Genomic DNA, 12,800 nt, shown 5'->3' with positions numbered 1-12,800 from the left:
AGCTTACATTCTAGTATTGGCAGTGCCCATTTCCAAATAAGCAGGAATCCTAAGCCAGAGATTGCAAATATTTCTACCCCACCAGTGAAGTCATCCATCCTTGTTATGAGATATATACACTGGACTACTTTGGTCTGATGACATGAGATCTTCAATATCATTCTCCTAGTTCAGATTCATGCAAATCATGTAACCTTATTATTGTGATGTGGCCCTCACAAAGACTGCCCATAAGAAGATGATTTGTCCGTCATACAGTCTATGTTCACTGGTCTCTGTGACAGGAATTCCTCACTGAATGTTGATACAGGCCTCCTGATTTGTCATCAGTCTCCTGAGCTCCCTTAATGCTTCCCAAGAAGACTCAAGGTATCAACAAAATTAGTTACCTGAACAGGCCAAGGGAAATTCATTGCCAACCTATGAGGCTTCTCGGGAGACAGACTGGCAGCGTGGTCCTCTGAGCCCTACCATAAAAGGCCCTTCTGATACCTGGAATCACAAAACTGGAGGAAGATTCTCAGACCACCTATAATACCCGTAAAACTCCAGCGATAAGAAACTAGACTACCACTTATTTGAGCAACCCAGAGAAAAAGACGGGATATCTAGTGATTAAAGATACCTCCTCAGTAGGATGTGATCTTTCTTTTCTTATATGTGCCTTATTTTATATGTATTTGTCTTATGTCTTTACTACTAGTTATTTAAAAGTAGAAAATTTCTCTATTTTATCTCCACTAGCCAGACAGTGACTTGTTCATAATATTGAAATGTTGAAGTATCAGCAAATGAATGACTATCCAGTCAATCACATATAAATGACATTTTATGCCTATAATCTGATCTACAGCATAAAGAAGACATAAACTTACTATTTTCTTGGACTCTGGCCACAAATCCCATTAAAGGTAACTGAGGAGTTACCTGTAGGATGGAGGGAGGAGGAGGAGCAAGAGATACTGCAAAAACAAAAAAGGTGTGGAGGATAAGGGATAAGGGCGAGTTACATTAAAAGGAAAGGATAATACAATAAAATAAACACATAAACGAGGGAAACTACTATTCACAAACATTTTATCAGTGATCTCAAGGATCCCCTGTTGAGGGACAACTCATTAACACATGAAGTACTGGGGGAATTTTTAGTAAGTTTTTGAAAATCACAACAGGAGGCATTTATTATACACAGATATGTTAAATATATATATAACAATCATGTTTTATATATATAACATAATCATATATTTTATATATATATAACATATAATTGATCTTTTTTCATATCATAACATCATGCCTTCTCAAGGAAAGCATTTCTGCAGATTACCATGATGTTGTTTTCTGAATTTTACCTTGGAAGGTTACAAGTTTAAATGTTTGTCAATACAGAGAGAAAAAAATATTACATCCCAACACTCTAAATGTATACTTTTTATTACTCTAATTGTAGGCAAGTAAATTGGTTCTTCATTCATTAATTAGACAAATACTTACTGACTTCCTACTAAGTAAGTGGCAAACACCTGCTAGGAAAACAGTATCAAAACTGTCCTCTGGGAATCAGGTGCTATGTCATTACAATTTTTCATAATCCCAACTCATTGGTACATTTCCTCCCTGATGGTATAGAAAAGTGCAGGCCTTAATCACATCATTCCACTCTCCTTCCCAAGGTGTATTTCCCTGCACCTCAATCACCTGGCACAGTGCCTAGAACTAGTAAACTGTCAACAAATGTTTAACATATATAAATGCACTAATAAGCCAGGTATATGTGGAAACTAAAGAGGCAAAAAAAAGAAAAAAGATTACAGTTACAGTTTCCTTTAGAATGGGTACAAAGTATGATATGCATTTTCTTATAAAGAGAAAATGCCTCTATTAGCTCCAAAATACAGTTAAGACTAATAAAACTAAAAAGATGAACATGTCTGTGCTCTCAAGGAGATCACATTCTATTGAAACAGAAGAATACATGATAATCTTAACCCAACAATATTTGTAGCAATTCCCTGGAAGTAGTGGTGGAGGTGAGGAGGGCTACAATGAAATGACCTCTCAGCAGGGACTTGAAGAAAGGAAGCTGCCAAGCTGACAGAGGTTGAGAAAGATAATCAAGTTGAGAGAAGCAAGTGAGGGTGAAGGCTCAGAGGCATCAAACAGCATAACCAGTTCACAGGACCAGAAATGTTTCCATATGGCTAGGAAAAGATACCCAAAGAGAAAGTAAAAAACCCAGAAATAGAAATAGGGAAGGATCTTATATGCCTGGTGGAAGAGTGCTTAGTGGAAAGAGGTTGGATTTTCAAGTCACTCAGCCTCAAATCTCTGATCCATCATTTTCCTGGCTGTTTGGATAGCTAGTCAATTAACTTCTTCAGGCCTATTCCATAAATGTGATATGAAAACAAGGTAATGCAACCTACTTCACATAGTGGCTGCAAAGATTAAAAACAGACAATGGATGTGGAAAGCCTAACCCAGTGGCTGGCACGTAATAAATCAAAGCAGTTTCTAGAAAAGGAGAGAACATTGAAAGTGTGGGAAGAGAGTACTTGGCAATTAATGATTTAGCTAGCATATCAAGGACAGCAACAAGCTGAAGGTCATTCTTAGATTTTTAACCTTCATAACTACGAAGATGGAGATGTCATTAACTATGTTAAGCCTGGTAGGTAGTAGTGGGAAAGAAATGGGATGGTAAACAGGTAAGTCAGGGAGAGAGATTGATATGATACATTTGGGTTGAGATTATGCAAAATATCTACAATTGATGCTATGGATAGATGCAGGGAGGACATATAAATGCACAGACAAGAGTTAAGCACATAATCTTGAATATCTAGATGCAAAGAACAGAGCAGTATAACCCTAAAAATTGGTACCTTTCTTAAAAAGACACGTTTGGTTAGGTTTTTCCCTAAAGTCATAATTCTTGGCAGTAAATCCTTGACTTGTGTGTCTGCTTCCCACTCAGAGGCTTACAACAACTGTTGGTATGTTCATAATATTGTTTCCAAGGGTAAGCAGAAGACAGTGAAAAGAGAAGGGGCACAGAAAAAAAAGATAAAACTGAGAAACAGTAGCAGGCAGCAACTGGCACTAGAAGAGCAGAGACAAGGCACGTGTTCACATCCAAGATGAAATGCTCCTCTTCTGTTGGCATGTATCCTAACCTTCTGTGTAACAGAAAAGTGGGAAATTTCCCACTTCAGTCACTGTTTCTCTAACAAATATAAAAAATGACCTTTTGGTACTCAGCTAAAAAAGAATGATTAGGTGCTTAACCTACAGCAGTCTTTTTGTGGGTAGACTGAGGTTGTTTTCTTTTTTTTAAGATGAATATGCTTATTTCCTTTCTACTTCTGAAAGTGAAAATCTGAAGCCATAGTGGTTTTAAGAAGTACACCAGCAGCCAGGCACGGTGGCTCATGCCTGTAATCCCATCAGTTTGGAAGGCCGAGGGGGGCGCATCACCTGAGGTCAGGAGTTTGAGATCAGCCTGGCCAACATGGTGAAACCCCGTCTCTACTAAAAATACAAAAATTAGCCAGGCGTGGTAGCAGGTGCCTGTAATCCCAGCTACTCGGGAGGCTGAGCCAGGAGAATCACTTGAACCCAGGAGGTAGAGGTTGCAGTGAGCCGAGATCATGCCATTGCACTCCAGTCTGGGCAACAAGAGCAAAACTCCATCTCAAAAAAAAAAAAAGAAGTCCACCAGCAGCCAGGGAAAGATCAATGGCAGTTCTTCCTTAAAAGAATGACTTGGTAACAACTTAAGACTTTTTTCAAAGCTAGTCTAAGGCACGTTCAAAAATTCAGTTCCGTCCGGGGTTATCCCAAATTCTACTTTTCTCCAGGACAAACCTTTAACAAGGTGGTCCAAATTAATTCAGATACCACATCATTTTCTTTTTGGACCATGTAAGATTTCATCTGACAAGAATGTCTGTGAGCCAGAATATAGTGTCTTTCTTGGAGTTGAGCTGAAAACAAACCATTTTAAGTGAATTTAAGCAGAATTTTGAGGAAAGAATTGTTGCAATATTCAGTTCTAATCCTAGTCATTTTGTGAACAGGCAAAGAAAAGCAGGAAGCAAACTTGTTTTCATTTCATTTAGCTAAAATGATTCTTCATAAGACAAGACTCTTTCTCAATAACCACCAAAAGATCTCCAAACTTAGATTCTGTTATGTAATTTTCACAATATACAAGAATGTTTAGATATAAACAGTAAAAGGCTTTCCAAGCAATCCAAACCTAAATGATGAGTCTGTGCTGATGAAATGTACAGACTTTCCAAGTACAACCTTCCTGGTTATTTATAAAGCCCTTTGAAGCATCAATGAAGCTTGTATTTTAAATGTCCAATTCAAAAAGTTTGGAAAAGTAAAACTAAGCTTTTACATCTTATTTTTACAGCTTTATAAATACTCTGAGAATATTAGACAAAATAAGCACTCTAAAAACTACTTCTAAAGTCATTACTGAACATCACATTTAGAGGAGATACATATATTATATAGCCCATGAGAGTTGAGATGCTTATGTTTTTCTCCCAGTGAAGGAAATAAACAATGCATAAGTGTAGTATTTTCTAAACATGAATACCAACTTAGAACAAGAGGTATGTAAAAGTGAATTCAGGCTGGACGTGGTGGCTCACACCTGTAATCCCAGCACTTTGGGAGGCCAAGGCAGTAACAAAATGACTAGGATTAGAACTGAATATTGCAACAATTCTTTGCTCAAAATTCTGCTTAAATTCTCTTAGAATGGTTTGTTTTCAGCTCAACTCCAAGAAAGACAGTATATTCTGGCTCACAGACATTCTAGTCAGATGAGATCTTACATGGTCCAAAAAGAAAAGGATGTGGTATCTGAATTAATTTTGACCACCTTGTTAAAGGTTTGCCCTGGAGAAAAGTAGAATTTGGGATGACCTTTGTAACCCCAGATGAACTGGATCACTTGAGGTCAGGAGTCGGAGACCAGCCTGGCCAACCTGGTGAAAGCTTGTCTCTATTAAAAAAAAAAAAAAAAGAGCCGGGCGTGGTGGCATGCACCTGTAGTTCCAACTACTCGGGAGGCTGAGGCAGGAGAATCGCTTGAACCCAGGAGGCAGAGGTTGCAGTGAGCCAAGACTGTGCCACTGCACTCCAGCCTGGACAACAAAGCAAGACTTTGGAAAAAAAAAAAAATCTTCCTGCTCCTGCTCTGTATTTATACTTTGCTAAAGCCCCATCACATCAGTATTCTTCTAGACGTTTTAGACATTTATGGCGATGCTGTAACTTCACAAATCATTTAGAGAATATGTGAAATGGCTTTTTATTTTGGAATAGCACCATCCCAACATTGTTTTCTATTTTTTTAGTCACTTTTAAAACCACTCAGGGATTATTAAGCCTGACACTTTCTCTTTGTGAAACAGCATACCCATTCAGAAACTCCTATATCTCATAGAACTATATATAGATACATCTCTTGGAACCAACATTCACTTTATGAACTAGATTTTTTCAAAAGCTTTTAAGAAAATATGAGCAGTAAAATACAGGCTACTTTCTCCTAAAGGCTTCAATACTTATATGCTACATTACTGATTCCTTAACAAACAAGGCTTATGTAAGTATATGTAAACATACTCACATGTAGATATATGTATATTCTTCTTGACCACCAAGGTGCTTCATATTTACATTTAAAGTAGAGACTGTTAACTCATAATTAGCCCTATGTGTTTCTATGACCCCCCCCCCTTACCACTGGCAAGATGAATGATAAATTGGTATTCCTATTTCATTGGATTAGATTAAGAAATAATGAGAACCAAAGGGATTTCAGTTATGCCCTGATCAAAGGGTTCCTTTCAATAACTTGTTTCTGAAATAATCCCATGAAAAAACAATTATTGTGCTCCTAAGACTTGGCACTAGACACTAGGTGTTCCATATTTTAACTATGTTATAAGTGCCCTTTTTCAAACTCAGATCAAATTGTACATTAACAAATATAGTAACAGCACTGCTAGGTTTACACCTCACAGAACCCCACTGAATTTATATTCACATGAAACCTTCCAAAGATTGTCAGCTCACTTCCTCAGAAGCATGCAACCACAGCAAGACTCCAATTACCCAAAAAAAAAAAAAAAAAAAAAAAAAAAAAAAAAAAGCTCATAAAACACACACTTCAGATCATTTTTGTTAAATCAGAGAATTGGTTACTTGAGAAAGCACAACAAATATTCTCACTGTAAATATGAAAAAAATAGGGACAATTGCAGAGCCAGTGGGAGTAATACAGGAGACTTACATAATTATTTTTTTTGAGACAGGGTCTCACTCTGTTGCCCAGGATGGAGTACAGTGGCACAATCTCGGCTCAATGAAACTTCCATCTCCTAGGCTCAACCAATCCTTCTGCCTCAGCCTCCTGAGTAGCTGGGACTGCAGGCACCTGCCACAGCACTTGACTCATAAATAATATTGTAATGAATATAAAATAAAAGTACATCTAACAGCCTTAGAACACTGATTCACAAATCATTAAGTCTTGCAAAAAGAGCTTTTCCAAGAAAATGGTTTCGTTAAAAAAAAAATTAGTTTACAAAAAGTACTCTGATTAACCAACTAAAAATGCTGTGGCCACCCACTTTAAACAGTTATCAAATCCCTGGAGATGAAAGGCAGAACTTAATAGAGCAGAGTACAGAAAAACAAAAAAGCGCAACTAAATTGACTCACACATTATGCAGAAAGCCTAACAATCCCAATTCACCTTACTTCCATGAGTGAGAAAAATACTTTTCATTAAAATCATTCCATAAAGTGGGGATATTTTTACTTTAACATATACTTTCAAGCATTTGAAAATCAGATTTACAAAGAAACTATTGAAGTATGTATTATAAAATACATTTAAATATGTGCTTAAACAGCCTTCAAATAAATTCTACCTACAGGGTTCTCATAGGACTATTTTGGAGCATACACGAACAAAGCATGAAATATCCCTGTATAGGCCGGGTGCGGTGGCTCACGCCTGTAATCTCAGCACTTTGGGAGGCCAAGGTAAGTGGATGACTTGAGGTCAGGAGTTCAAGACCAGCTTGGCCAATATGGTGAAACCCTGTCTCTACTAAAAATACAAAAATTAGCTGGGCATAGTGGCAGGCGCCTGAATCCCTGCTACTTGGGAGACTGAGGCAGAAGAATCGCTTGAACCCGGGAGGCAGAGGTTGCAGTGAGCCGAGATTGTACCACTGCACTCCAGCCTGGGTGACAGAGCAAGACTTTGTCTCAAAACAAAACAAAACAAAAATTAGCCAGGTGTGGTGGCAGGTACCTGTAATCCCGTGCTCCTGAACAAATGTAAGTTTGAAAATGTGGTTTAAAAGGCAAATGTATAAAAAGGGCAGTTCTGTCAAAATTTAAGTTCAGAATGATTTAAAAAGAATGGCAGAGCCAAAAACACTAAATGTGATAAAAGAAGAGAAGTATATATGAATTAAGGCAGCTGGTATTCACACTATGGTTTGCACTGGATGGACTACAAATACAGCATTTAATTTACAAGAGGGACCCAGAACAGTGAAGGGATTTGGATAAATAAACAAGGGATTCATTTGGCATTCAACAAACAGTTCCTGAGCAATATTCCAGGATGTAACTGTATAAAAGACTGACAAGGTCTCAGGCTTTCATGCACTTTATATCACATCCTTTCATCCGCCTTCCCCTCCAAAAAAGAGAAGACTTGGGAGGATAAGAGAAAGATTTTTTAAATGTGTAGGTAGGACAATAGAAAGAACATGAACTGAGGCCAGGCACGGTGACTCACGCCTATAATTCCAGCACTTTGGGAGGCTGAGGTGGGTGAAACACTTAAGGTCATGAGTTTGAGACCAGCCTGGCCAACATAGTGAAACCCTGTCTCTACAACAAAATACAAAAATTAGCTGGGTGTGGTGGTGGGTGCCTATAATCCCAGCTACTCAGGAGGCTGAGGCAGGAGAATCTCTTGAACCCAGGAGGCGGGCGTTGCAGTGATCAGAGATCACACCACTGCACTCCATCCTGGGCAACAGAGCGAGACTCCATCTCAATTAAAAAAAAAAAAAAAAGAAAACCAGAACGAAAGAACATGGAACTTAGAGTCAGAAAACCTAAATTCAAATCCTAATCTGACCATCACCTCAGCCTCATTTTTCTCACCTATAAGATATATAAGAAAATGATCACCAATCTTATTTTGTACATGATTCTAAGAATCAAATGAGATAATATTAAAACATTATTTAAATTGTTTATGTTGGAGGATCAAATTTCTTCTGCAAGACTCTTTCAAAGAATATCACTATAGGTCATAGCCACAGAGACAAACTTCAGCTCCACAAAATTCAAGGCTTATCAAAAATGGAATGAGTTGAACCCAGTATCAGAGGTGTTCACACATAGGCTTACTGGCTTCCTGGCAAAAATACAGAAAAAAGAAGTTGACATACCATGTCCACAATAGCCATGGTGTCTAATATTTGTTCTTGCCCTCTCTGGGGAGTAAACAAAATAATTATTATTAAATAGGTTCCTGATTAGTTATTCTGCATGCATGATACAACCAATTATTTAGTGTAATTATTATATCTGATTCAATTTACACAACTCCTAGTTTTTCCACCATGGGTTTGGTATGAGAGTTGTACAAGCTAGTATAATTCCTTAGCACAAAGTAGCTTCAAAAATGTTCTCTTTTCCTCTGCCACTTCTAAATTCTGTTCATGTGCACCCAACTTTCATTATTTATTATTTATAAAGTAAGGATGTCTGATTAAATAAAAAGGAAATACCATTCACCACAATGTTATTTTAAAAAGCAAATAACCACTAAAATATTCAAAAAAATTCTGCTCAGAAAAATTAAGCTGTATGACTTTACATGGAAATCACGTACTGATTTTATTTTTAAAGAATTGAAAGATACAGTATTAACAACCTACAATTCATTCATTCTCCCATTCATTCAACAAAAGGTGCTAACTACCTACCATGCACTATTTGTAATTAAGGGATTTTTGTAATTGAAGGTTTTTAATTAAATACATTCTATAGAATGCAAAAAAAAAATCTAACCTGGATTCTGGCTATAAAAAGGCCCTCCATTCATCTGATTCTGAAGGCTTGTTTGTGAAGTAATGGAAGGAGGGCGTCTATAGGGCAACGAGCCCCCTATTGTTGGGGGAGTATGGCGAGAGGCAGGCCTATTCATGCTGTAGAACTGTACAGGATGACCTGAAAAAGAGATAGAACACACACATGTCATTAAAAGAAAATTATCTCAGATCATTAAATACTTTATGTACAATGCCTAAATCTTAATAATTAAAAATAACAGCTAGTTTAACTGGTATCTGAAATACACAAGGCAAGGTGAGTTATTGTTCGCTGATATTGTATCAGAGTACAAAAGCGGAAAAGCAAACAAAAATATGATTAAGTTTGGAAAGCTATGTCTAAATGGTTTACTAACTAGGGCCGAGTGCAGTGGCTCATGCCTGTAATCCCAGCACTTTGGGAGGCCAAGGCAGGCAGATCACTTGAGGTCAGGAGTTTCAGACCAGGCTGGCCAACATGGTGAAACCCCATTTCAACTAAAAACACAAAAATTAGCCAGATATGGTGGTGTGCACCTGTAATTCCAGCTACTCGGGAGGCTGAGGCATGAGAATCACTTGAACTCAGGAGGCGGAGGTTGTAGTGAGCCGAGATTGCACCACTGCACTCCAGCCTGGGTGACAGAGTGAGACTGTCTCAAAATAAATAAATAGTTTGCTAGTTAACACTATTATTTCACTAAATTAAAAATCTGATGGGGTTTCAAAATCATCACAATTAATTAAAATTTATCTACTCCACCCCCAAAATATAGCCACTAAATGCTGAAAACTAAAATCGACAAGAATGATGTTTGGGAAAGCAAGAGAAAAAATGTTTGACACACAGTCTTATTCCAAAATAATAAATAATAATAAACGTAAGGTAGCAAAAAAGTTTGGTTAAAGGAAAATAAAGTATTTCAACAAAAGGTTAAATGACATAATTTCAAATCAAACATTTCTTTCATTTAATCAAAAAAATCTACCATGAAAGCTACATTATTTTGTCTTAAAATTAAAATCTAAAAAATTAACAATCATGAAAAAAATTAAGATATAAAAACAGGGTCAAAATATACCTTATTTTTAATATCATCCCTAAGTCCATATATAGTTATCATCAATTTCACTGTACTTTGCTCTCTTGAGAGTTCTTCCACAGCTAATGTCAACTGGAGACATGATTCCATAATCCATCAATTTCCTAATAATCCACTCCCTAAACTTTACCTTGACTTCACTCCCACCTACATTAAACTGACAACTTTTTCTTACAGACAGAGCACTACAGCACCCATGAGAGAGCACACTAGCAGACAAGGGAGAAGGGGAGGGCAAGAGAGAAGAGGAGGGGGAGAAATAAGCAGGTGGAGAAGAAAGCGGAAAGGGGACAGGAAGCTAGAGGAGGAGGAGATGAGGGTGGAGGAGGGCAAGAGGATAGCGGAGGGGAAAGGAAAGGAGAAAGAGAAAGGGAGAAAGGGAGGAGATAAAGTGAAAAAGAATAAAAACACTTTTGCTAAACCCAACAGGAAGCCAAAGGGCAAAAGAATCCATTGAAGCATTTCATGGAGGTCAGCCTACTGGAGAAGAGGGGAGAGTTAAGGAGGGGGGACTGGAGGAACAGATGATACCTGGCACACTCATCTATCCATTTGTGCCTAAGGTTACCCTGAAATTTTTTAAATTCTAAAATAACTACTTGAAACACAGTGAGATAAGACTTATGTAATGTAGAATTTGATGAATGCTTGATTTGTTCAAATCTTCATGATCAAACACTGCAGTCATATCCTCTTCCAGGCTTCATATTTCTCAGCTGAGTCTTACCATCTTTATTCTACTTTAATGTAAGACTATCTTCTTGGTAATTTTAATTAAAAGTATTAGAGGAAAAAAACACTGACAATTTTTCATCTTGTCTATGATTATAAAATAGTTTTACATAACTAAAATTGCTCTACAGGAGGTCTGAAAGTTTATCAAGCTTAGATTCATATGGAGTCATATAAGGATTATAAGAGCACTCAAGGCTTGTTATAACATTTAATCATCTTACATGTGTATCAAAAACTTAAGCACTCAAGCTTAAACATAATCCACTATCAACTGAGAAGCCTCTGTAACCATGATAAAAATGAAAATGTATAAACTATGACTTAAAAGGCATATTTAGTTATTTGAACCACTGAATACAATTATTAGCATTTCAGTAATTAATCTATAGCAAACTAATACAAACCTAGGATCAAGTTAAAAACATCTGGATTAACATCATTATGAATTTTATATAGTTAGATCTAGTCTAAAACCTCACATGGGCTGGGCGTGGTGGCTCAGGCCTTTAATCCCAGCACTATGGGAGGTGGAGGAGGGTGGATCATTTCAGATCAGGAGTTCAAGACCAGCCTGACCACCACGGTGAAACCTTGTCTCCATTAAAAATACAAAAAATTTGCTGGGTGTGGTGGCTCACGCTTGTAATCCCAGCTCCTCAGGAGGCTACGGCAGGAGAATCGCTTGAATCCAGGCAGCGGAGGTTGCAGTTGGCCGAGATCGCCACTGTATTCCAGCCTGGGTGACAGAGTGAGACTCTGTCTCAAAAAAAAAAAAAAAAGACACTATTCACACTACTAATGAGTCGATTTACCATTTGGGGTTTTAAAAATATATATACCTAATTATCATAAACCTAACAATAAAACCTGAAACTAAAAACTTCTAGAAGAAAACACAGAACAAAATCTTTATGACTTCAGGTAAAGAGTTCTTAGATATGCCACCAAAGCACAATTCATTTAAAAAAAATTTGAAAAATAACACTTAATAAAAATGAAGAATTTCTGCTATTTGAAATACAACATTTAAAAAAATAAATGAACAGGCTGGACCCAGTGGCTCACGCCTGTAATCCCAGCACTTTGGGAGGCTGAGGCGGGCGGATCATCTGAGGTCAGGAGTTCAAGACCAACCTGGCCAACGTGGTGAAACCCCATCTCTACTAAAAATACAAAAATTAGCTGGGCATGGTGGTGGGTGCCTGTAATCCAGCTATTTGGGAGGCTGGGCAGGAGAATCACTTGAACCCGTGAGGCGGAGACTGCCATTGCACTCCAGCCTGGACGCCAAGAGCGAAACTCTGTCCGCCCGCCCCCGTTCCCCCCACCACAAATAACAGAAAATAAGCAAACGAATCACAAAATGGAAGAAAATATTTGTAACTCATAATCTATAAAGGACATATATTTAGAATATAAAAGAACTCAATGATAAGAAAAAAAAACCCTATTAAAAAGGTGAGAAGGAGCAAAACATTTGAACAGATACTTCACCAAAGAGGATATACACATGGCAAATAAGCACATGAAAAAAATGTTCAATATCATTAGTCACTAAGAAAATGCAAATCCAAACCACACATGTAATGAGAAACCATTACACATGTATTGGAATGGCTAAAGCTAAAAAAGGCAACACCAAGTGCTGACAAGGATGCAACTGGAAACTCACATATTGCTGCTGGGAGTGTAAAATTATACAGCCATTTTGGAAAACAACTTGGCAGTTTCTTATGAAGTTAAAAATTTACTTATAACCCAGCAATTCTATTCCCTAGGTATTTACCCGATATAAAAACCCATG

At 37.5% G+C, this 12,800-nt stretch overlaps 1 protein-coding gene across 27 annotated transcripts in view; it reads right to left on the bottom strand.

Moving 5' to 3' along the window:
• Window positions 1-12,800, bottom strand: part of ABI2 (abl interactor 2) — a 112,771-nt gene that overhangs the window by 27,269 nt on the left and 72,702 nt on the right. For 14 of the 27 annotated variants that reach the window (XM_030802827.1, XM_030802838.1, XM_030802828.1 and 11 more), the window contains 2 exons: window positions 9,139-9,297; window positions 876-962 (listed from right to left, as the gene is read on the bottom strand). In XM_030802827.1, coding sequence (XP_030658687.1) covers window positions 876-962; window positions 9,139-9,297 — 246 coding nt within the window. Of the gene's footprint in view, window positions 1-875; window positions 963-8,121; window positions 8,559-9,138; window positions 9,298-12,800 lie in introns of those variants that run through there. The other 13 variants (XM_030802831.1, XM_030802842.1, XM_030802843.1 and 10 more) reach the window with 2 other exon arrangements.

Source organism: Nomascus leucogenys, chromosome 22a, assembly GCF_006542625.1.
Source record: "Nomascus leucogenys isolate Asia chromosome 22a, Asia_NLE_v1, whole genome shotgun sequence".
Taxonomy (NCBI): Eukaryota; Metazoa; Chordata; class Mammalia; order Primates; family Hylobatidae; genus Nomascus; species Nomascus leucogenys.
Note: the sequence above shows the minus strand (reverse complement) of the source record. Positions and strands in the feature narration are given on the sequence as shown.